Source organism: Mytilus californianus, unplaced genomic scaffold (assembly GCF_021869535.1).
Source record: "Mytilus californianus isolate M0D057914Y unplaced genomic scaffold, xbMytCali1.0.p SCAF_6, whole genome shotgun sequence".
Classification (NCBI taxonomy): Eukaryota; Metazoa; Mollusca; class Bivalvia; order Mytilida; family Mytilidae; genus Mytilus; species Mytilus californianus.
Genome location: NW_026262712.1, coordinates 91,608,755 through 91,635,111, shown reverse-complemented (window position 1 = coordinate 91,635,111; position 26,357 = coordinate 91,608,755). Strand labels below are relative to the sequence as shown.

Below are 26,357 nucleotides of genomic sequence, written 5' to 3'. Positions count from 1 at the left end.
TTCATAATGATATTGTTAAATAATTTCTAGCCTCTAGGTGCGGTCCTTCAATGTGTCTGCGCCCAGTGAAAGTTCGAGTAGAATGTCAACACAACTGAAAATGTAAATATTTCTGTGGGTGTTGGTTTAAAATGCTGTTTGGAAAGATTTTATTTTAACCCACCCTTTTCCTCTCTTTTGACGGAATAAGCATAGATTTTCGTGGAGGGGTTTTAAAGGAATCCGGGTCCGTTCGCCCTGTTTCGCGTTCGACCCATAGGCATAGGCATAGCCGTAGTGACTTGACTACAATATAGCCCGTTAATCTCTACGTGCAAAAACGTATGCCCTACAGATGTTGGATAGTAGGGGCTCCCTTTTTTTTTAAATGCAGGTAGACGATTAACAGGCTATATACATATATCTGACCTGTAGTCAAGTCCCTATGGTTCGCCCTAGTACCTGTTCGCCATGATTCAAGTTCGCCCTAGTATCTGTTCACCCTGATTCTTATTTCATTTTATTATCTTGTAATATGAGCTGTACGTGTTACCTGTGGAAGGGGAAAGAGTCAGCAAACCTTTGAAATACTTTACTATTATCAGTAGATTTATATATATATATATACATTTATTGTAAAAAACGTCCCAGCATAATTTCTGATGAAAAAGTAACGAAGTAAGGGAAACAAAGATTTATCCAAAATTGGTCCTATTGTAAGGAATTTTATATATGATGTCATTTTCAATGTAAATAAAGAAACTCTATCTTAAGGTAGCGTTTTTCCTTCTCATTTAAAAAAAAATTAAAGTATAGTTTTAATAATTAAAAACATAATAATGTATACCTTAAAACAACGAATATGCAAAGTCATCTTATTACTGATCTTTGTACACACAAAAATCTGCCTGAATGATCTGATGGGAATTTCCCTAGAGACTCCATTTTGTTTCCTGTAAAATTGTATGTCGAATAAGCTCTATAGACTCATTTTATTACGTACTCAAACAGAACAAATTCAAAATGTTTGTCTTCATTATTCTTTTTGGTAATAAGTTATACACATTTGCGTGAAATCGTATGTCACTTACAACATGACAGAGTCCGTCAACAGAAGAGGAACAGGGTAATGCGCAAGCTCAAATGTTTGAAAAAAGTTTAAAAAAAGTTAAAGATTTTGGGTTCATTAGTATATTGATTTTTCGTTTAATAGATTTTCTTACTATTATTGGGGACTTCATCCCCATATCATGCTATATTATAGTATTGAAATAGAGTATGGAACAAAGTGTGAGTTGAAAATTTCGTAAAATATTTATGTTGTATTGCTGCTACCAGATAATTATTTTCCTTTGATTTGCACTGAACTGAACAGGAATGCAAGGTATTCAAAGGTATTCAAAACAACAGAAGACCAAGATATCTGGGGTTTTTTCGTCTTCTTTCCTTCTTTTTACATGTTTTACCAAGTTATCTGTATGTATATAGTTGTGTAGAAATAATTGATTCCACAATCCTCTTTCATATATATCAAATTTGTCCCTGAAAACACACTTGATATCAAAGCAGCCAAGCTGCTAAAATAAATTCCCTTACAATATGTACATGCTTTATTCTTTCCTTCTTTTTACATGTTTTACCAAGTTATCTGTATGTATATAGTTGTGTAGAAATAATTGATTCCACAATCCTCTTCCATATATTTAAATTTGTCCCTGAAAACACACTTGAGATCAAAGCAGCCAAGCTGCTAAAATAAATTCCCTTACAATATGTACATGCTTTATTTTTACTCATTCCAAGCTAACTAGTTTACACCATCAAAGACAATTCAACAATCAGTGAGATCATAGACATCATAATTATACCTCATTATCATTACAATCAACAGTCATTGAAATTAATTCTAAATAAAAACAAATGTACAATGTAACAATTAAGCCAATCATTGCTAAAAAACAAGCAATTAACTTGATGACATTTCCTTGTTTTCTTCCCTAATTTTAAGATAAAATAAAAATATTGGCATAGGTATTTAAAAACCTAAATACCATTAATATTGATATTAGGGCAAACGAACCCAGAGCAAACAGACTCTATGGGCGAACTAACCGAGGGTGAACTGACCCAGGGCGAACATGTAATTAGGACAAACAGACCTGGTACCGTTTAAAAGGAAGTCTTGTCCATATTTTAGACAGTTTCACATAAACCTGTTAAAGACAACTTTCGAATTGTGCACTTTCATATAAATTTCCTATGTCTGTCACAATCATGACAATGCTTATGTTAATACATCTGAATAACATCCGAATTTTTCGTTGACGTTGTTTATGCCGATCGACTCAGGGTCAATTGGTGTAACTCCTTCATCAAAAACAATTCAAGATTGATGTATTCATTTGCAACTACTTATATTTATGTATTGTATATCCCTCTTATCTAGGACAACCACCATCAGATATTTTTTTTAAAGGACACATTTAACACACAGCATTGATACAGATAAATGTGACCATTTGCCTACTTTGACAAGATTGGTCTTACAACAGTTTGGTTAACCTTCCTCAAAACAGCAATACTTACAATGTGATCAAAATCAGATTTTTCATTTTTCTCCCTTATAGATCTGTTTGTTGTGTCTGTAAATTCTGATAACAGTCAAGAAGGGGTAATATTAGGATGTATGTAAATTTTTAATCGGCCAATGGTTTCAAATTACATGCTGGCACTGTGATTCCAATTCCCCCACCACCACCACCACCACCACAACATATGTTAATGCAATTAAGATTGGCTTTATGTTAATGATTGATATTGTTTCATGGACTTATTTTACGATTTTAAAATTTATAACATAAATAAAACATTACTGTTGTGCTACGTTTAGGAATGCTTACAATCAGATGGGTGCATAATTTGAAACTACTTTAATTTTGTATTTTAAAGTTCAGATTTTTCATAATCAAAAGATAAATAGACCTAAATTTAAAAGTCACATGCCTAAAATCATGAAAATGACATAAAATTATAATGTATAGTGGCAAGAAATTGAAGCCAGCTAGAATTTTGTCTGCTTAATTTCGATATTTTATTTACTTTAGATTTGTAGCTGGTGATGTTGAAGGAAATTTTGATCAGCTATTCTCCAGGATAAAAAATATACAGAAGAAGAGTGGAAACTTTGATGTTAATATATGTAACATGTGTCTAAAATTGAAAGATCATGTTTTTATTTATATCAGTAAAACAACAACAAAACACAAGCTTTAAGCTTTTGTCAAATATAACAAACATTTAAAACTATATTGCACATGCAAACAAAATATAAAAAAATACCTGAAATCATTAAGTACAAATGTAGCTGCAAGACTAAAATTTGAAGGTTAGAAATATACATGATATGTATAAATATGTTGCTGTGTAACATATTTGTTTTTCGTTCATTATTTTGTACATAAATTATGCTGTTAGTTTTCTTGTTTGAATTGTTTAACATTTGTCATTTTTGAGCCATTTATAGCGGTATGGGCTTTGCTCATTGTTGAAAGCCATACGGTAACCTATAGTTGTTAATTTCTGTGTCATTTGGTCTCTTGTGGAGAGTTGTCTCATTGGCAATCATACCACATCTTCTTATTTTTATGATATGTATATTTTGCACTACATGAATTAAACTGAATGACTAAAACTTATTGACTTACACTAAGTTTAGTGTTCAAGAATCAGATACTAACTGATCTACATCCAATAGATTGGGAGGAAAATTGATTGTTGCTTGCTTAACGTCCAGTGGCAAATATTTAATTTATATTCAGAACAAGAACAAATAAACAAATAGGTAGGATCTGTGAGGTAGGTCAACCATAATGAAGAAATTTGGACTTCCATTGGATAATGAGGTTATTTTGGTTAGGGATCTGCCTTGCTACAGGCCATCTACAGACCCCTATGACAGTTATTGTAAGGGTTCTTTAACATGTAGATAATGTGGCACTCTTCCTACAGGAAACTCGATAGGTTTTTTAATTACAGCCAGCTAATTCAGAATTATATGAACTTTGTGGTAATAGATTACCAGCATGTTTTATTTATGTTTATAAGCCTTTTAACCTAGCATTTTTATGCCACCGCCATAGGGGAGGGGGGCTTTAAGGTTTACGCTTGTCCGTCCATCCATACGTCCTGTAATTGGTTTCCGTTCTCTAACTTAAGTTTCCATTGACCAAATGACATGAAACTTATACACAAAGCTTATTACCACAAAAACACAGATCAAGTTCGAATTTGGGTGGCGTCGCTTTTACCGTTCTTGAGTTATGCCCCTTTATAGATGGAAAAATTGCTGAATTTATCGTTTCCGTTCTCTAACTTTAGTTTGCCTCAACCAAATGTTATGAAACTTATACACTATGCTTATTACCCAAAAAACCCAGATCAAGTAGAAATTTGGGTAGCGCCACTTTTACAGTTCTCTAGTTATGTCTCTTTATAACGTTATATCCAAGAGGGGGCATCATCTGTGTCCAATGGACACATTCTTCATTTATTTATTAAATAGCTTACCAGATTAAGTGTTGAACTGTTTTTCTGTTTTCTGAAGTTTTGATATTCAAAATGTCATTAAAACAGTAACCAAAACAAAATGCATGTTTTATTTATGTTTTTCAATTTTAGAATGTAAAGGATGTTTTTTTACTTGACAAGAAATTTTGTATTTCAGCTTCTTTTATGCATAGGTGACTTCTTTGGTACAAATTTTATGGCATGGGAAAATTACGTCAAAGGAGAGAAGAAAGGTATATTGAGGATATTTATATATATTTAAATACAAAATGTATTATACACATTAACAATAGACAAAAATATTAATAACGATTCCTGAAAATTCTACCGGCATCCTTATACGTGATGTGCAATTATATTGTCATTATATCAGGCAAGTTTGATAATATGTTACATATATGTACAAAGTAAAAAGCTATAAATTTCCATTTTGAAGACATTTTATTAACAGACAATATTTTAAAATACAGGTTTGTTCGTGAAATTACACATCACTGCCTTCTGTAGTAAATTCAAAAATATTTATAGACTTTGTACTGTAGCTGACAACAACCTCTTAGAAGACTAGATCTTTGTCAGGCAGTTAAATATGAACATGGTTTTGGTACTCACCCGTTTGACAAATACAATTGCTCAGGATGGGTAAGCAAGTCCTGCTCCATAGGTGGGACCTGTCATTTTCCTCCTTTGGCAAGTTAAAATCTGTTGAGAAGTCCTTTGGCTGTTAAATTTCAAAAAGACCTGTATCCAATATATCTGCCATTACATGAAGGGGGAATGTTCAAGATCTACCTACCTTACATTTTTACCAAAATTACAAGATTTCTTCTTAGGAGAGCACAGATTTCATACTCTTCTACATGAATTGCCTCTTTTTATTTTGCATTATCAACAGTTGCTATTATTACAATAGGTGAATGAATCTGAGAAAAACAGGCTCCAAGGAGACCCTAGTTTTAGCTGCAGGATAATGTGCAAAAAAGGAAAAAAAAGATTTAAGTTTTTTTGTTAATACATCAGTCATGTCAGTAGGTAAATCAATATTTTCCAAAAAATATATACAACCTTCGGAATGATAATACCAGTAAATGGATTTTAATTTTATTTTAGTGCCAATAGCTACATTAATTCTTGGACCAAACAAATTTGAACATACAGATTACTACAAGAATAATGACGGAGGAGACCTTTGTGACAATGTCACATACTTAGGTATATATAAATACATGTAGGTACAAAAACAGTTACAGATGAAATCTGTATAAATAAAAGTATAGATGATCATTTCAAGAGTACATGTTTCTAAAAATCATAGTGCATTAAGATGTTTTTGCATCTGAAATTCGCTGTGTTGATGACCCATTGGGTGGTGGCCTTGTGCTGTTTTCTGCTCTTTGGTCAGGTTGTTGTTTCTTTGACACATTCCCTGTTTCCATTCTCTATTCAACCATCTAAGAAATCAGTACAGTATAACTATGGTGGCTAAAAGGTTCAGATGTTATGTGCAAAGTAAATAAAATGTATAATGCAGTGTAGTATAGTAGAACTATAATGTTTAAATGGTTCAGATAATATAGAAAAGTGAAGAAAAAAAATCTATTCATAGCATAAAACAGGAAAATAATGCATTGGGCCTGACAGTTTGAGAGGTTGAATAGAATGTTAAGAAAAATGAGGGAAAACATATAAACCATAGTGTAGAACAATATAACTTTAGTGGATGGTTCTGATGTTCAAGAAAAAGCTTTTCCTGACTTACCGGTATATTCTTATTAATCAAAGTACTGAAGTACTGAACATCAGATGTCCTCAAGTTCTGGTGGATGGTCACAAGCACTTGTCTCAGAAAAAAAATCACATCTCTATATACCTGAAAGTTAGGTTAAGGTACATAGATATATTTTTTCTGAGACAAGTTCCTGTGTGGATGATGAATAAATGACAGGGAATTCAACCTCATCCGTAATTATTATATTGTAGTGATATAATCATTTGTTATCAGTATACTCTGGTTTGTTGTTATGTATTATATTAATATTTGTATACCAGTTATATATATAGCAAATCATCTTATTAACTCTACAGGCAAATTTTCATCCATTTATATATCATTCTATTCTACTTTTCTAATGATAGTGCAGTGCAAGTGCATGGTGGACACTCTTGGTCTGTAATAATTCGTTTTTCTAATAGATTGGATTTGAGTAGGCATTCATATTTTCCCGCTTTTGTTGCAAAACGTTCTCGAGATATTCTTCAGTATGCGTTAACAAAATTTTCAGTATCCATGATTTGTTATTATTGATATATATATTGCTCACGACAAAACATTTTCATACATTTATCTATGTTCTTAAAAATTATTTTCATGAATATTTATTGATGAAATTTATATATAACAAGCGATAAGGAATGTTATTTTGCACTCGATAATATCCGTGTAATTATACGAAACACGTTCGGTTATCAGTCAAACAACAAGGAAATATCTGCGGCAACATAACACCGGTATGACCTCGCAAGGTCACATCCCATGTAAAAATGACACAAAAAATCTTATACACTGCTTACTAACATGTCGTTTGTATTAGAAATAACATCTACCTTTCTATAACCCTTCAGTTAGCAATTGTCTTACTTTCTACTCTACCTTGAAAATTGAAAAAAGCCTTAGATGGGATTTAAAATCATACATTCAAGGACTTGAAAAACCCCTTGACATTCATGAAAATAGCAAAGCTATTGCAAAATCTCTTGTATTTCTAATGTTCTGTAATATTCTTTAAAATTAAAGTTATTACTTTATTGCAAATTAAAATTCCCTGAAATTTCCAGCGTTAATCTGTATGCTATTCTATACTCTATAATAATTCTATACAGAGTGACTTGTCCATATGTCTTAAAGCAAAAGTAACCTAGGGTTTCTTCATCTAAGTCATTTGATATAAACCTTGAAAATATATGAATATTCTTCAGAAATCCCTGAAAAACTCTGGAATATTTTGTTGCAAAAAGAGAGTGTGAACCATAAATTGCTTATGGTATACAGCCCATAATAAAGAAGGTTGATCTTCAAAGCTTTCTTATCTATTAACAGAGTTCTATGTTATACTGTTATCTGCATTTAACTGAACGATGAATTGAATTCAAATCCTCAAAATGCATGATAATAATTTATACCTGTAAACTAAAAAAGCAAGATTAAATTTGCCAGTATAATGTAAAAAAGACACCAAATTTTAAAGATGTCACAGAGGTTATAGGATGCTTACCCTTCTTTTAAACAAATGATGATTTAATTCTTTTGTAGTCATTGCAGTTCATCGTCATGATATTTTTCTGATTTACAGGGAAAAAAGGAACATACAATGGCAGTTCTGGTTTAACCATTGCTTACTTAAGTGGAACAGAAAGCAGCGACGGTAAATCTGGAGAAATAAACTTCTCACAACAGGATGTGTCATCACTGATATTACCTGTTGCTACAGATACCAAGTTCAAGGGAGTCGATATCCTTATAACATCACAGTGGCCTAAAGGAGTAGATAGATATGGAATTCCAGTGGTTTGTATACTATGATCCTCTTGTTGCAGGATTTTTTCGCTGTGTTAAAGGCCCATTGGTGGCCTTGTGCTGTTTTCTGCTCTTCAGTCGGGTTGTTGTCTCTTTGACACATTTCCTATTTCCATTTTCTATTCTATAATGTCCATCATCATATTGATACACATAATTTGCCAACTTGAAATATTTTTAAAGCAAATGAGGTCACATATTATTATGAAAACTTACAATATAGACAAGGCATTTTGGGTTATTATGTCAATGAGACAACAACCCAATGGTTAAAAACCGACAGAAAGACATCAAAAACTCAGTATACGATCTTCATCAATAACTTAATTCAAATCTTGTATTAACAATAGTTAATATGAATTACAATAACATTTCAAAATGAAGATAATTTGAATATTATCAACTTCATTTTTATACAACCACAAAAAATGGTCGTATATTGGTATGACGTTGGCGTTGTCGTCATCGTCGTCGATGTCCGAAGACACATTGGTTTTCGCACTCTAATTTAGTTTAAGTGAATGGATCTCTATGAAATTTTACCATAAGGTTCAATACCACAAAAGGAAGGTTTGGATTGATTTTGGGGGTTATGGTACCAACAGTTAAGGAATTAGGGGCCCAAAAGGGGCCAAAAATAAGCATTTTTGTAACTTCCAGACATAACTTGTGTGTTAGTGTATGGATCTCTCTGACATTGTACCACAAGGTTCCATATCACAAAGGGAATGCTGGGATTGATTTTGGGGGGAATTGCCTCAAAATTTTAGGAATTAGGGGCCAAAAAAAGGGGCAAAAAACAAGCATTTCTCCAGTTTCATGACAATAACTTGTGTGTAAGTGTATGGATCTTTCTGAAATTGTACTACAAGGTTCCATATCACAAAGGGAAAGCTGGAATTGAGTTTGGGGGTAATAGCCCAAAACGTGAAGGAATAAGGGGCCAAAAATAAGCATTTTTATACGACCGCAAACAAATTTTTGTCGTCGTATATAGGTATGGCGTCGTCGTCGTCCGAAGACACATAAGTTTTCGCACTCTAACTATAGTTTCAGTGAATGGATCTCTATGAAATTTTACCATAAGGTTCAATACCACAAAAGGAAGGTGGGAATTGATTTTGGGGGTAATGGTACCAACAGTTAAGGAATTAGGGGCCAAAAAGGCGCCAAAAATAAGCATTTTTGTAACTTCCAGACATAACTTGTGTGTAAGTGTATGGATCTCTCTGACATTGTACCACAAGGTTCCATATCACAAAGGGAATGCTGGGATTGATTTTGGGGGTAATTGCCTCCAAATTTTAGGAATTAGGGGCCAAAAAGGGGCAAAAAACAAGAATTTTTTCTAGTTTCATGACAATAACTTGTGTGTAAGTGTATGGATCTCTCTGACATTGTATCACAAGGTTCCATATCACAAAGGGAATGCTGGGATTGATTTTGGGGGTAATTGCCTCCACATTTTAGGAAGTAAGGCCAAAAAGGGACAAAAAACAAGCATTTTTCTAGTTTCATGACAATAACTTGTGTGTAAGTGTATGGATCTTTATGAAATTGTACTACAAGGTTCCATATCACAAAGGGAAAGCTGGGTTTTAGTTTGGGGGTAATTGCCCAAAATGTTTAGGAATAAGGGGCCAAAAAGGGGCCAAAAATAAGCATTTTTCTAGTTTCCAGACAATAACTTGTGTTCAAGTGTATGGATCTCTCTGAAATTGTACTGCAAGGTACCATACCACAAAGGGAAGGCTGGGATTGATTTTGGGGGTAATTCCCTCAAAATTTTAGGAATTAGGGGCCATAAAAGGGCAAAAAAACAACCATTTTTCTAGTTTCAGGACAATAACTTGTGTGTAAGTGTATGGATCTTTATGAAATTGTACTGCAAGGTCCCATATCACAAAAGGAAAGCTGGGTTTGAGTTTGGTGTAATTGCCCTAAACGATTAGGAATTTGGGGCCAAAAAGGGGCCAAAAAACAAGCATTTTTTCTAGTTTCCAGACAATAACTTGTGTTCAAGTGTATGGATCTCTCTGAAATTGTACTTCAAGGTACCATACCACAAAGGGAAGGCTGGGATTGAGTTTGGGGGTTATGAATCATAAGGGGGTTCAAAAAATTGGGGGGGGGATTTTTTTTCCTTTTTTTTTCTTTAAAATTTTCCATATTAAATTGGTTATTTCTGATTTATATATAAAAGCAAATAATAATGATATGGTTTGATTAGGTAAATTAAAATTTTTTAAGTTCTTAGACCACTTTCATTCTGTGTCAGAAACCTATGCTGTGTCAAATATTTAATAACAATCCAAATTCAGTGCTGTATCAAGCTTGAATGTTGTGTCCATACTTGCCCCAACTGTTCAGGGTTCGACCTCTGTGGTCGTATCAAGCTGCGCCCAGCGGAGCATTTTATTTTAACCTATTATTACCTATAGTGACATGTGGATCAGATGTTGAAATATTGAAACAGAACTTTGCCGAAATACAAAAAAAAGGGAATAAGATTTTAATTGTCTTAATTAGAAGTGCTTTGTGTTAACTCTGTCTATTTTCAAACCTTGGAAATGCTGAACAAGCCTTTTATTTTCAAATAATTATAACTCCAGCTAACAAAGTTTTAAGGGGTATATAGGAATCACCAATCACCATGTATGTCTGTTTGTCCCTCAGTCTGTCTGTCCATGTGCCTTGTATGTGCAACTACTTCTCAAAAACTAGATGGATATTGATGAAAACATTACTCAATTGAAGAGCACTACCTGAGAATGTTCTTATAGGAATAAACATTTTTACTACTTGATAAAGGTGAGATCATCAATTTACTTAAGTATTGCAATATGTGGTATTATATGTTCTCGTAAGGCAGTGGTATATGTTGGTGAGTTCACTCACAGTTCTAGTTTTACTGTAACTAAATCAATTGGCAAAAGAGCATAATGCACAGGAAGGAAAGGTGGAGTCTATAAATTCAATGAATTGTCCTATTACGACTGAGGATTAAATTTGTTTGACATTATTCAATGTTTTATAGGAAATTTGATATGCAATTTCTGTTAAAAGTATTTATCGCATTTCAGGGAGAGGTTGATACATCAAATGTAGGATCAAGTCTTGTTTCACAGTTGGCTATCAATCTGAGGCCTCGGTATCATTTTAGTGGAATGGAAAATGTGTTTTATGAGAGACAACCTTATAGGTAAATAAATATTTTTCAGGTTTATTTTATCAGTACTATGTACATGTATGAAGAATCAGAATATCTTCAATATATAAAATTGATTCGTCTAAATTATGCTTGCAATGAAAGTTGTTGTAGTGGTAAATACATCATAAGGAGAACTTATGTCTCTGACATTACTCCTGTTAGTCAACCTATCAAATGTCTCTGACATTACTCCTGTTAGTCAACCTATCAAATGTCTCTGACATTACTCCTGTTAGTCAACCTTTCAAATGTCTCTCACATTAATGTCTCTGACATTACTCCTGTCAGTCAACCTATCAAATGTCTCGGACATTACACCTGTCAGTCAACCTATCAAATGTCTCTGACATTACTCCTGTTAGTCAACCTATCAGTTGTCTCTGAAATTACTCCTGTTAGTCAACCTATCAAATGTCCATGACATTACTCCTGTTAGTCAACCTATCAAATGTCTCTGACATTACTCCTGTTAGTCAACCTATCAAATGTCTCTGACATTACTCCTGTCAGTCAACCTATCAAATGTCTCTGACATTACTCCTGTTAGTCAACCTATCAGATGTCTCTGAAATTACTCCTGTTAGTCAACCTATCAAATGTCCATGACATTACTCCTGTTAGTCAACCTATCAAATGTCTCTGACATTACTCCTGTTAGTCAACCTATCAAATGTCTCTGACATTACTCCTGTCAGTCAACCTATCAAATGTCTCTGACATTACTCCTGTTAGTCAACCTATCAAATGTCTCTGACATTACTCCTGTTAGTCAACCTATCAAATGTCTCTGACATTACTCCTGTTAGTCAACCTATCAAATGTCTCTGACATTACTCCTGTTAGTCAACCTATCAAATGTCTCTGACATTACTCCTGTTAGTCAACCTATCAAATGTCTCTGACATTACTCCTGTTAGTCAACCTATCAAATGTCTCTGACATTACTCCTGTTAGTCAACCTATCAAAATTTGAGTGGATAAAACTATCCATAAAGTAGTTAGTTTGACAAAATGTCAGTACAAAATGTCAGTACAAAATGTAGTTTGTTATTCCTCAAGTTTAAAATGTTTTCTACCCCAATTATGACAGTAAGGAAAACTAATGTTCTCTCAGTATAACAAGATGCATGTTTTAATGTTAATGTATCATATGTTTCTTTTGATTATGCAAACTTGGTGGTATATTTTGCTTTTATCATATTCAAGAAATATTGGGTATAATGAAAACGAACAGTTGATCTTGTATAAAGATTTGAAATATATTGTTTGGTAGGCATATCGTTTCAGCCCTATGATTGAGTTATATTTTAAGATTATTGTCCTTTATACACATAATACTATTTCAATTCAAATAATAGAAAATAAACTCTTTTTGTGATATATCCTAATTTATTTTTCCACAGAAACCACAAGGTTTTGGCAGAGAAAGAGAGGCATGTTACCAGATTTATTGGATTAGCTAAACTCAGTAATACTCAAAAGAAAAAGGTGAAACTGAAACATACTACATATGTTGTAAATTATTTTTGTGTGTACCATTTTTTGTGGTCCTTTTATTGATATGCAAGAAAAAGGTAGAATATTTACATTATAAACAAACATTGAATTATAAAAAAAAAGTACATTTGTTTAAACTGTTTTTAGTTTTGTTTATTTGTTTATGGGAACAGAAATTTGATAAAATATGAACCTACTTTTGAAAACATTATGTAATTAAAAATTTTATCAAGTAAAGGGTAAAGTTAATTTTAATTTTTTGAAATAAGTCAAAATGCATATATTTTAAGAGCTACTATAAGAATCAAATGCATGGGGGGGGGGGGGGGGGGGGGGGGGGATGCTATAGTGAAACTTTAATAAAAGTAGATTTACGATAGTTGAAAGTTTTACAAAAACAGAAGAAATCTCCAGTTTTATATTCTTTTAATGGGTTGAATGATATTTGGTGCTCTTTGTTACGTCCTTATGTGGACAAGTTATTCAGTCATCTGCACCTTTGTGACATCATTTACTGGTTTATTGTCGAGCCTTCGACTTTTGTCGAAAAAGCGAGACATAGCGATCCTACAATCCGTGTGCGCTGGCGGCGGCGGCGTCCACAAATATTCACTCTGTGGTTAAAGTTTTTGAAATTTTAATAACTTTCTTAAACTATCCTGGATTTCTACGAAACTTGGACAGAAGCTTGTTTATGATCATAAGATTATATTCAAAAGTAAATTTTGTAAAAAAAAAATCCCATTTTTTCCGTATTTTACTGATAAATGGACTTAGTTTTTCTGCCAGGAAACATTACATTCACTCTGTGGTTAAAGTTTTTGAAATTTTAATAACTTTTCTAAACTATCCTGTATTTCTACCAAACTTGGACAGAAGCTTGTTTATGATCATAAGATTATATTCAAAAGCAAATTTTGTAAAAAAAAAAATTCCATTTTTCCGTATTTTACTTATAAATGGACTTAGTTTTTCTGCCAGGAAACATTACATTCACTCTGTGGTTAAAGTTTTTGAAATTTTAATAACTTTCTTAAACTATCCTGGATTTCTACCAAACTTGGAAAGAAGCTTGTTTATGATCATAAGATAGTATCCAGAAGTAAATTTTGTAAAAAAAAAAATTCCATTTTTCCGTATTTTACTTATAAATGGACTTAGTTTTTCTGCCAGTTAACATTACATTCACTCTGTGGTTAAAGTTTTTAAAATTTTAACAACTTTCTTAAACTATCCTGGATTTGTACCACACTTGGACAGAAGCTTGTTTATGATCAAAAGCTAGTATCTAGAAGGAAATTTTGATAAAATTTTGTTCCATTTACGTATTCTACTTATAAATGGACTTTCTTCCAGTCAACATTACATACAGTCTGCAGTTTAAGTTTTTAAAACATTTATTAGATTCATAAATTATCCTGGATTTTTACCAAACTTGGACAGAAGCTACTTACAATCAAAAGATAGTATAGAAAGGAATATTTTTATTTTTTTTTTCCTCATTTTTGTTGAGCCTGTGATTAACAGCAAAAGTAGGCGAGACACTGGGTTCTGCGGAACCCTTACAAATTTTTTAGCTAGCAGAGGTTCTTGGAATCGAAAGTAAATGGCACCAAAACAAGGATTTCTTTCTTTCAGGACAGATCCAGAACAATTCAGACTCAGTAACCTCCTTTCTATCTCCTATTTAACGATCTATTCCAAGGTCTTGTGTATAAGAATTTAAACTATTGCCTATTGATTTGTTTAAACAACAATATTATTACTCTTTACTCAACATTTGGCCTGAACTTTTAAATTGGCATTCACGTATTATAGAATTAAAATAGATGATATTAACATTATACAAAATAGTCCTAAAAAACAATCTGCTACACTCATTTGGAACTTACCTAAAATTATGGTATTAAAATTTTGATAAATTGCAATAATTTGGTCTTTATTTTGAACAGTATTTGTATGCCTTTAGTATCACACCTCTCTCATCAATTGACCAATCAGAATTAACCAAACAAACACAAGATGTAACAGAATGTCCTTTTAATACTGAAGAGTTGAAACCAAGACAAGAGGTAAGTGGAAATAAAGATACATGTATCAGTATGAATTGAATATGAATAGGAATAAAAGAAGATGTGGGTAAACATCAGGTACACAGCAACATAACAACATAAAAACAGAGGTCTTCATATGACCTTCACCCACATTTCATGCTTGAATGACAATAACTTTTTTGTAGTTGGAGTTTTAGTTTCTCAGAAAATTGTGATGGTTTTCAATCAGATTTCAATATTGCATTCCCTGACACAGCTCACTCATGGAAAAAAATAGGTCAAAAGAATCTGAGGTTCATACTTTAGTGCATTAGATTTAGTCTGGAATTGTAGTTTTTCAGAAATCTTTGATGATGTGTTAAGTTTAAGCTCTACAATTATCTAAACTAATACAGTAGCTCTTGATATGATATTTTACCACTGAATTTTTATCACATTTCAAATAACATGGTTTGATCATCAAAACCTACATTTTATGCTTGGGTGGCTTTACTGAAATCTTGCATTTAGGTCCAAATGTTGGCATTCTCATATAGCTTTTGGACAGATCTAATATATTCATGGTGTTTTTTTATTTCTTACAGAATATCCTATTTTGAATTTTTATTTTTATTTAATATGTACAATATTATTCCAAAAAAATCACTTTACTGTACTTGAACATATGCACGCATTATACATGTGCATCTAAAGCATGAAACAATTTTATGATAATTGTTTGTTATCTTGGTAATTGTTGGACAATAAAGTATAAGAAGGGTAATTATTTGTTCAATTACTGGTTTTGACTGATGTTTTCCAATAGTTAACATGTTGTTTTTTTCTTTACTCTCAGGGCATTTTCGATTTTCTTATAAAAAAAAACAGGACTATTCAAATTTAATTGTGAAATGATCCACTAATTGTTCATATGATTTCTGTAATAAGTATAATTCATTTATGGTTTAGTAATAAAAAATAAAACAAACTTAAAATTTTCAGAAAGAGTCTGATGCACAGTTTTTCTATGACATGACTCCTAGGGAAGAAAAGGGTAAAAAGAGACAAAGGGATAAAGATGGAGGACCTGATAGAAAGCAAATTAAACACAGTAAGTTTGCTTTAGAAAATTAAAAACAGTTAATGCTATACTATATTAGATGAAGTAATTTTACTGCTGAGTACATTCAATGACTGTAGCATCAGTACTGTAGTAGACAACTTGAATACTAAAGAGACGAGGGTGCTAGTACCTAAGTAGTATCATAACTTTGGTAATCTTCAATTCTATTAAGCAAACTTTTTTGTGGTATCCGATAAAATTAATTTTATTTAAAATTATTCTAGAAAACATTTAATGTAGAAATTATCTTAAACATTATATCCTAGTGATTAATGTATTACAACTTTACAATTTTCAGAAGAACCCACAGGTCCATGTTGGTTTTGTTTAGGTAGTCCAGAAGTTGAAAAACATCTTGTTGTCAGTGTAGGGACACATGTAAGTTTAAATTTTCTTTAAAAGTTTAAAAAATATAGGCAAGCCTGGCATTACACATAAAGAATATTAATAAGACGGTAATTTAAAAATGAAAGACATACTGTTAAGTGGTTTACTATTTTCAGAATTTAAATTTCACTGTTTCTGTTTCCTGTTGGTGTTGATTTATTTTCACGTTTTTTTATGTCCATGATTCTGATTTTGCTTAATCATTAAAATTGCTTAAGGGAATATTTTTGTGAGTATCTTTTGAAAATAATTTCCCATTTTATAGTCAGTCATGTAAAGTTACAAGTAAACACTAGAAGAGCACTAATATGACTACATAATATAAACAATAAAAAAATCTGATAATCAAAGTCATAATGATGAAAATCAAACTGGCAACAAAAGCACTCAAAATAAATAACACTGAAAGAGATTGAAGAACTGATGCTGAAAATCTGTTAAAAACAGAAGGAACAAATTTTCCATAAGAGGATTTGTCATGGGTTTTTCTGTTACAAATTACTATGAGAATAATGTCTTGGACTGTTTGTGAAGCACACATTCATAATGTTTTGTTAATAAGTCATGTTATAATAAAATTTAACAAAAGAAATACAAATTTGAACATAACCTTGCTAAAATATCATCTTTTTACAATAAATCAATGCAATAAATGTTTCATACTGTTCTTGGATTACAAACAAGCTGATTCAAACATTCCTTTATTTAGTTAAAGGAAAAAACCAAAACTGTAAAATAAACTGATTCAACCATACTTTATTTTAGTCACAGTAATAAAAAAGAAAAATTCAAATTCATGAAATTTGAAATACAAATTAACAATGTATGGTTACCTTATATTCAAAAATCTTATTTTTAGACATACTTAGCATTAGCAAAAGGAGGTCTTGTAGTGGATCATATACTGATATTACCTATAGGCCATCATCAGTCAACAACATCAGCGCCATCAGAAGTTATTGATGAAATAAACAGGTGTGTATTAGACTGCACATGTTTTAAGTAAATTTTTCAGTACACACAAGTATTTTCATCTTTTATATTGACTAATCTTTGTAAACTTTTGTATTAATTATTTTTACCTTACTTTCTTGATTACTGTGGATTCATTTATTTTCGTGGGTACCAATTTTCGTGGATTGAAGAAAACTTGCATTTTCATGAATATTTAATTTCGTGGTTTCAGCAAAGTCTGCATATTTTCTCTATATGTAATTCGTTGAACATTTCAATTCGTGGTTCCCTGTACCCACGAAATACACGAAAATTGGTATCCAACGAATATTAATGAATCCACAGTACTTATTTTGGATTCATTATTATTCATTCAGTACTTATTTACCTGGATTTTGTTAGTATAAATGAACCATGAACTTAAATGTTCAGCAAAACACAAAGTTCCTATAGTCTACTATGCAGAATTTGTCAAATGCCACACAATTAAGTATCCACAAACAATTTTAAAGTACCCACAAATATACATATATTTTATGATGGTATGATACTAAACCCCTAATGGGAGGGATTGTACTTGATTTTCATATGATGAAGGCATAATCTTTCAATCAGTTTAATTGAGGTTTGGAGCTGGCATGTCTGTATAACTGCTAGTAGTCCTTTGTTCATTTATGTATCATTGTCATTTTGCTTAGTTTCTTTTGTTACCTATTCGGACATCGGACTCGGACTTCTTTTAAACTGAGTTTTACTGTGCATATTGCTATGTGTTTCTTTTTTCTACATTGACTAGCGGTATAGGAGGAGGGTTGAGATCTCACAAAACATGTTTAACCCTGCTGCATTTTTGCACCTGTCCCAAGTCAGGAGCCTCTGGCCTTTGTTAGTCTTGTATGTTTTTTTAATTTTAGTTCATTTATATGTTTTGGAGTTTAGTGTGACGTCCATTTTCACTGAACTAGCACACAATTTTATTTAGGGGCCAGCTGAGGACCACCTCTGGGTGCAGGATTTTCTCGCAGCATTGAAGACCCATTGTTGGCCTTCGGCTGTTGTCTGCTCTTTGGTCGGGTTGTCTCTTTGACATATTCCCCCATTTCCATTTTCAATTTTATTTGTTCTCATTCCTCAAAAATTGGTACCCATGAAAATTAAGAAATCTGCAGTATATGAGCAATTCATGTGGGTTGGATAAGGGAAAAAGTTTTAACATAAAACATACCAAGTTGAATTGTGTTTAAATGCAAAGCAGACATGATATTCTACCTGAAAAACGCTTTCACATAGTAAAACATAAAGATGTTGGATGAGTAGGAACTTGAAATCAATGTTACAATATTCAACTGTTTAATGTGAAAACATGTTTCCCTAATTATTGTTTATACTCAACAGGTATAAAACCGCCTTGAAGAAATTCTTTAAACAGATAGGGAAATCAGTAGTATTTTTTGAAAGGAATTATAAAACTCAGCACTTACAAATTCAGGTATGTTAATTTGTTTGTATAAATTACTTTTGAAATGTATAGGTAAAGTTGCAGTAACAGAATATCACCTAGAATTCCATTGTTTATTTGTGTTGAAATTGCATTGTCCAGTGTCATACTTGTTATTTGACATTACTGTGCAAATTGCAAGATTAACAACGACTGCAATCAAAAAGTGGTCACACCATTTTCAAACTGCCTTAAAAACCAATATTTTACCCTACCTTAAACTTTAACTTTCATAATGAATATGTGTTTTAAATTTCACTTTGAGGGGATCACAAACTGCCTTCAACCAAACATATTAAGCTGATACAGAACTGACAGATACGACGGAAGCACAGATGGGAAATCATAAAGCCCTTCTACAATTATAGGATGGGCATAAAAATTTGAGAGTAGTTAATGATGACTTAAAACCATTTTCACAAGACTTCATATTATTTGAAAATGTAACCATAATGAAGATGGTAGAACCTAAAATATAGCAACCAGTCTTAATTTCAAATAAAAAAAAATTACATTCCAATTCAATTTTCATAGACTATAACTATAAATTGTCATGTTTGGTAAATATAACTATTGTACATTTAACAGGTAGTTCCTGTGCCTATAGATTGTGTTCAGGAGTTAAAGGATGCATTTATGCAGTGTTCAGAAGAAGAAAATGTTGAACTAAATGAAATACCAAAACATTCTGACTTAAAACAGGTATAACAAATTCTATTAGGGGTTCTACCACAGTCATATTGTCCAGACCTGACTGAATTATTTTTTTTTTAATTTGACTATCTAGAATATCAGTGAACTGGGCAGGGCTAAATTTCCAAATGGTTCAGTGTTTTCCCTAGGCTATTCTAGCATGGCGGTACCGCTACGCATAAATTTCGACCGTCATGCTTTCATCTTTGCCGCAATGCATCCCACTATGTGTGAAAATATTTATTATCGATATTTTGAAAGTGAAGTGACAAGTGACAACACTCCACATGTGTTTTAAACTCATCCGACTGATAATTGGATGCATCACGTTGCGCGTGCCTGGATTTTACAACCTTCTTGATTAGTTGGTTATATATCAAGACTTCGGTTACATGATAGAAGTTGCCAGGTAGCTGATAAATAACTAGTTATCTTTTTGTGCTTCATAAAAAGTTTAACCTTTTCCAGTATAAATTTCACCTTTAAAACGGGTGTTTGACATCGTTATTTTACTGTGATCATTAAAAAGTAGAAATTTAAAATTTGGTATAGTATCTGGTATTATAAAATAAAACTAACGTAATTTCACCGAGAATGGACAAAACTTTTGTTTTAATAAAGTTTCGCAGGTTTTTCATCAGCTATATTTACATCGATGAATTATTTTTTGATTGGTCACAACAATCAGTTATTTTTAGATTAGTCGCGGTTGATTGATTATATCAAAGAATACACATCACTGTGTCTTATGAAATATTTAAAAGATTTGATAGAAAAACTTTCAAAACATACTTAGTTATTTAAGGAAATATTGTTTTTAATAAACTTGTGTTGTTCTATTTTTATTTCAATGGGTCACATGAAGCCTAAGTGTAGCGGATTCATTTGCCTTTTTTTACACAAGTGGGGCTAAATTTCTTTCACTTAGGCATGATAGGATTTTTACAATTATGAAGCGTTGTAAATAAATCGGACAGGGATGTATTTAAAAAAAATAGTTACAAATTGTCATGAAATAAAATGTCAGCTTAGCTTCCAAACAATGTCATCCGTATGTCCGTATGTCAAGTATTCTTCATTGACGACTTCTGTAATTAACGCAAATAAACTTTGTTTTATTGTTTCCTGTAAAATCTCTGTGAAGCAATGATGACATTCAAAGTTTTATTTAACAACTTGCTGTTGATGCTGAAACCATTCTATCAGCAAACTGAGGACACTGTTAGTGAAAGAATCACAGGCACTTGTCTCAGAAAAAATTTTCCTATATACCTTAATGTATATAGGAAATTATTTTTCTGAGACAAGTGCCTGTGGAAAGAATGTAAAGACATGACATTTAGGCAGGCAGACAATGAACAAAGTTGCCAGTCTTGGAACTTTGTATCCTTGTCTGTCTAAGTATGCAGCAAATGGTCTTCTTTTGCCAGTTTCAACAGCTGATTGTGAAAGGTGTTTTTCATGCTTAAACAGAGTTAAAACACCTTTGAGAAAAAGACTATGCCAAAAAGTGCTGAATTGCTTAATGCATATATCAATTGAAGGACCAAAGGAGGAAGATTTTGATTTTGAAAAATGTGTGGTGACCTTTGGAAAGTTGAAACAGAGGAAGATATCAACAAAATAATGTGTACATGGCATTAATTTGTAAATAACTATTGCAGACTGGAATATTTTTATTATTGTTTATAAAGTCTTTCATTAATTCCTCTCATCTGTAATAAATACTTTAAAGTTCCATGACTTATATGAATTGCTGTACCTATAATAACATTAGATTGGTATATGGCTTTAAACATATAAATTATGTAGTGTAACTAATTCTGGAAAAAGAAGCGTTGCGTGCCACGTTGCAAATTCACCATGGACCCACCATGCATGAAAATTTTTCTAGGGAAGACACTGTGGTTCAGAAAAAAAATTGAGGTTTAAGCCATCTATTTTTTTCTATTTTTTCATTTCCCCTGAAAAAGGCACTCTTTACCACTGTTTTGATGTTTTGATTCAAAAGTGTAATTATAAATTAAAGACTGCTTTCAATAATATCCTAGTAAAATATTCTACTTTGCATGTTCTAAAAAAAGATCATCTGTTATTTAATATTTAAGTCTCCCAAATGAAGTTTGGGAAGACTTATTGATTTTGCTCAGTTCTTATTATGTCACCCGATCGACAATGTCGGGTGACATATTGCTTTTCCTCTTCCTTTTTCTGTATTATTATTATTATTATTATACTTCCACCTAATTTTGTCTGGGAGTTTTCTCAGAGCCGATGGAACCATTCTAAATGATTGTTCACTATAACAAGGAACACCAACTTTTGCGTTGCAGTGGAACTTTGGCACTAAAAAATGGCTGCCGTTACCATGGAAACCGAAAAAAGGTGAAAAAATAAAATTTTGGAGTTTGGTGAATAATTTGAGAATGCTTAAACTTAAAATCATTAGATTTTAATACAATGTAGTTGTCCACTATATACAGGTTTTGACTGATTTTGGCAATCATTGGAACTACTATGTTGCCATGGAAACGACACCAAAAATTTCAAAAATATCAAAATGCTCCAAATTAAATGGAACTTCACAGTAACGATGAGCAACATTTGTAGATGTGGCATTTGGAGTTTAAATTTCCAAAATGACTGCCATTACCATGGAAACAATGCAAAAATGGTCAAAATGCTTCAAAAACCTTAAAGTAGCATTTACTTTCTTAAAACGGTAGGTCAAATCCATTGAAACTATGATGGTATGTTCCCTCCCATGTACCAATATGGCATCTGTCATTAAATTTTGGGAATGGTCTCTGTTACCATAGGAACCAGCAAAAATGTCAAAACTTTCAAAAATTTCAAAATGCTCCAAACTTTAGATAAGATAAGATATTTTATTTCCAATTATGGGCCCCAAAGGGCATAAACATTACAACATCAATAATTTTTCATAATACAATACAAACAATGAGATAAAAAAAAAAAAAAAAAAGTTAAACGAGAACTATTTAAGTTCTTAAAGAATACGTAGATAAAGAATCTATAGTATGTTTATGAAACTTCATATGATTGTTAACTGGCAAGTCTGGATGAGATTTTTGACTTTGGAATTTCAAAAATGGCTACCGTTGCCATGAAACTGCAAAAATGTCTAAAATTTCTAAATGCTCCAAACTAAATGAAACTTGATAATAATGTTAACTGGCAAGTCTGGATGAGACTTTTGACTTTGGAATTTCCAAAATGGCCACCGTTGCCATGGAAACAGCAAAAATATGAAAATTTCAAAATGCTTCAAATATTCTGAAAAAAATACAGAAATATGTATTACCATGCATATATGTGCATTCACTGTTTAAAATTTTGGAAATGGCTGCCGCTTAGTGTCAATGGGGGAATGGTGACATCCGCTATTGCTTGCAATGGCAAATCTAGTTATTATTATTATTCTTCTTCTTCTTCCTCTTCCGCCGCTTTTAAATTTGAACTTGTCCGCACCCGTTCTCCAAAACCGCTAACATGTCTAGTGGTGCAATCAGGGTTTTGTTTGTGCAATGTGGTTTGTAAAGGGGTACTTTGAGGGGCAAAAAAAAAGAGGGTTTTACTATAGAACCCTATGGGATTTTATTTTTAAAAATTTTCAAATGATTATAAATTGAAAACCGTTTGTGATAGACACAATCTTTTTAATTGAAAATGTTCTAAATGATAAAGCCCATTAAATGAAATACAGGGTTAGTCCCCAGGGGTCATCCCACCCCCTGCTATTTAAGAAAGTTGTAATACCTTGTAAGTGGTCAAGATCCCCACCCCTAAACCATATATATTTTGGTTTGTCATGCTAAGATGGTTTGAATGATATACAGGGTTAGTCCCCAGGGGTCATTCCGACCCCCTGCCATTTGAGAAAGTTCTAATATCTTGTAAATGGTCGAGATCCCCACCCCTAAACCATACATATTCTGGTTTGTCATGATAAAGCACATCAAATGAAATACAGAGTTAGTCCCCAGGGGTCACCCCCACCCCATGCCATTTAAGAAAGTTCTAATATATTGTAAATGGTCAAGATCCCCACCCCTAAACCATATATATTCTGGTTTGTCATGCTAAGATGGTTTGAATGATATACAGGGTTAGTCCCCAGGGGTCATCCCGACCTTCCTGCCATTTGAGAAAGTTCTAATATCTTGTGAATGGTCGAGATCCCCACCCCTAAACCATATATATTTTGGTTTGTCATGATAAAGCACATCAAATGAAATACAGGGTTAGTCCCCAGGGGTCACCCCCACCCCATGCCATTTAAAAAAGTTCTAATATCTTGTAAGTGGTCAAGATCCCCACCCCTAAACCATATATATTCTGGTTTGTCATGCTTAGATGGTTTGAATGATATACAGGGTTAGTCCCCAAGGGTCATCCCGACCCCCTGCCATTTGAGAAAGTTCTAATATCTTGTAAATGGTCGAGATCCCCACCCCTAAACCATACATATTCTGGTTTGTCATGATAAAGCACATCAAATGAAATACAGGGTTAGTCCCCAGGGGTCACCCCCACCCCATGCCATTTAAGAAAGTTCTAATATCTTGTAAGTGGTCAAGATCCCCACCCCTAAACCATATATATTCTGGTTTGTCATGCTAAGATGGTTTGAATGATATACAGGGTTAGTCCCCAGGGGTCATCCCGACCCCCTGCCATTTGAGAAAGTTCTAATATCTTGTAAATGGTCGAGATCCCCACCCCTAAACCATATATATTCTGGTTTGTCATGCCAAGATGATTTGAAATGATATACAGGGTTAGTCCCCAGGCATCACTAATGCATATAACTTTACTGGACCAAACCAATTTTCACTGGACTTTGCCCAATGTCAGGCAACCCTGGGAATTATGAATTTTGGGAGCTTTGTTTGGGAGACTTCGTAACAGCATCCTGTTACAATCATTTCTTGTTCATGTTTCTTTTTTAAAAATTTATAATGAAAAATTTTTTAAAGAGTATATATCAGGTTAATAAGTGAAAAACTGACTTAAAATATTAACTATACTTCATTTGAATCAAGGACATATTCCTAATTGTATTTCCAGATTGTTCCATCAGGTACACCATATTTTTATGCTGAAATTCCGTCTGGAGAAAAGTTACTACACAGAATCAAGAAACAGTTTCCTATTCAGTTTGGAAGGTAAAGCAAAGACAAACTTCTCTGAGGATAAGTTTAAGAATTATTGTATAGTTTTAATATTTAAGAAATTTACATACTTTCAAGGGTTGTAATTCATCTTTTGTATGAACATCATTTACAGTGACATGCAAATGGGCAATTTTAAAGGTTGTTAATAAACTTAAATTTCTCTTTGAATTGTTTCACATTTTGTCATATTCAGACTTTTCTAGCTGACTAATACAGTTCAAACTTTGCTCATTGTTGAAGGCTGTACAGTAACCTACATGCATCCATCCGTGTCATTTTGGACTGGATAGTTGTCTCATTTGCAATCATACCGCATCTTATTTTATATTGAACAAATATATTGTTTGATTTCTGTGCACTAAACTTTACCAGGCAAGTCCAACATGTGAAAATAGTATCTGTTGACAAAGATTAGAATTTATTATAAAACCCTTTCTCTAGGAGTGGGGGCTATATTGAAATCACATTGTCCGTTCATTCGTCTAACAAATATTTTCCTAACAATTTTCCTGAAAAAATATATATGTATTTAGTGTAGATTTGTACAATGTATTGTCAGTAAACTTTTACATTTTCAACCTCTTTTCTGAAACAATTTGGCTAAGTTTAACAAAATATGAGGAATGATGTATAGAAGATTCTCTATAATCTATCCCAATTTGGTTCTGGTCAATCAAAAAACATGGCCGCCAGAGGCAATCTCTAATTCTGATTGGCCAATTTTCAAAAACCTGCCTCCATGAAACAACAAGGTGATATGATTTGCTTTACAGGATTGATGATTGGTCTACCCTTTACAAACAATCCTCATTTAACCTTGATGGGATGGCAGTAATGGAAACTGTTTTTGATGAGATCAACTTAGTGTACATATATTTACTCTATATATTTGGAACATTGTCTCATATATATCTATTCCATTTTCATATTATTTGTGATATTTATAAACTTAATACTTTTCTATTTCAGAGATGTTCTTTCTAGTGTACAGGTACTAAACATGCCAGAGAGAGTTGATTGGAGGAATTGTAAAATATCAAAAGATAAAGAAGCACGGCTCGCTGCACAGTTTAAAGAGGACTTCAAACAATTTGATTTCAATTTGGACTGACGATCATACTTTTATGCTAAATTCATTTCATATCCATATTCATTTACCATTTGTCAAAACAAATAAAGCTATTTCTACACATTACGAAATTATTTCCATTATAGCTTTAGTAATTTCATCCTTGGTATTATTTTAAGAATTTATGTGTGGTATATCAGTGTATCAGGATCTGAATAACTCGTCAATTTTTTGGCTGTGATTTTAATGTTATTTGATTAAATGTTTGAGTCCTAAAGAACAATAATGATTTTCTCTCTGAATCATTCTACTCTTGTTAAAAAACATCAATACACATACTCATCAAAGACTTTAAAATTTAGATTTGAAGCTTCTACACCAAGCACAACATTTACTGATATGAGCAAAAACTGGTTGGAATAATGTGTCATGTTTTCCGTGAGATGGTTACCAAGTCAGCTAGAAAAAATTGGCCTAGGACACAACATTGTCTATTTATAACTCAAAATAAGGCATCTTCTTTTACTCGGTATATGCATGTAATATTTGCAATTGGACATTAAGCAGCCATTCAT

At 32.5% G+C, this 26,357-nt stretch overlaps 1 protein-coding gene across 2 annotated transcripts; it reads left to right on the top strand.

Annotated features, from left to right (window-relative positions):
- Positions 1 to 22: 22 nt before the first annotated feature.
- On the top strand, positions 23 to 25,908 carry LOC127706351 (CWF19-like protein 1). 2 transcript variants are annotated; one of them, XM_052210918.1, is made up of 15 exons: positions 23 to 102; positions 3,084 to 3,168; positions 4,703 to 4,778; positions 5,656 to 5,757; positions 7,896 to 8,110; positions 11,203 to 11,321; positions 12,734 to 12,818; positions 14,780 to 14,899; positions 15,863 to 15,971; positions 16,282 to 16,361; positions 17,230 to 17,345; positions 18,720 to 18,813; positions 19,411 to 19,524; positions 24,607 to 24,704; positions 25,683 to 25,908. In XM_052210918.1, exons 1-15 carry the CDS (start codon positions 83 to 85, stop codon positions 25,822 to 25,824), a joined length of 1,575 nt encoding a protein of 524 aa, XP_052066878.1. In that variant the 5' UTR covers positions 23 to 82; the 3' UTR covers positions 25,825 to 25,908. The 2 variants fall into 2 exon arrangements, with proteins under 2 accessions (XP_052066878.1, XP_052066879.1); XM_052210919.1 differs by lacking the exon at positions 23 to 102 and adding an exon at positions 2,603 to 2,663.
- The last annotated feature ends 449 nt before the right edge of the window (positions 25,909 to 26,357 follow it).

Excerpts from the sequence above, each read along its gene's own strand:
- LOC127706351 (XM_052210918.1), top strand. The coding sequence starts at position 83 with ATGTCAACACAACTGAAAAT. Across the intron at positions 8,111-11,202 it reads ATAGATATGGAATTCCAGTG|GGAGAGGTTGATACATCAAA; the intron begins GTTTGTATACTA and ends ATCGCATTTCAG. Across the intron at positions 15,972-16,281 it reads TAGAAAGCAAATTAAACACA|AAGAACCCACAGGTCCATGT; the intron begins GTAAGTTTGCTT and ends TACAATTTTCAG.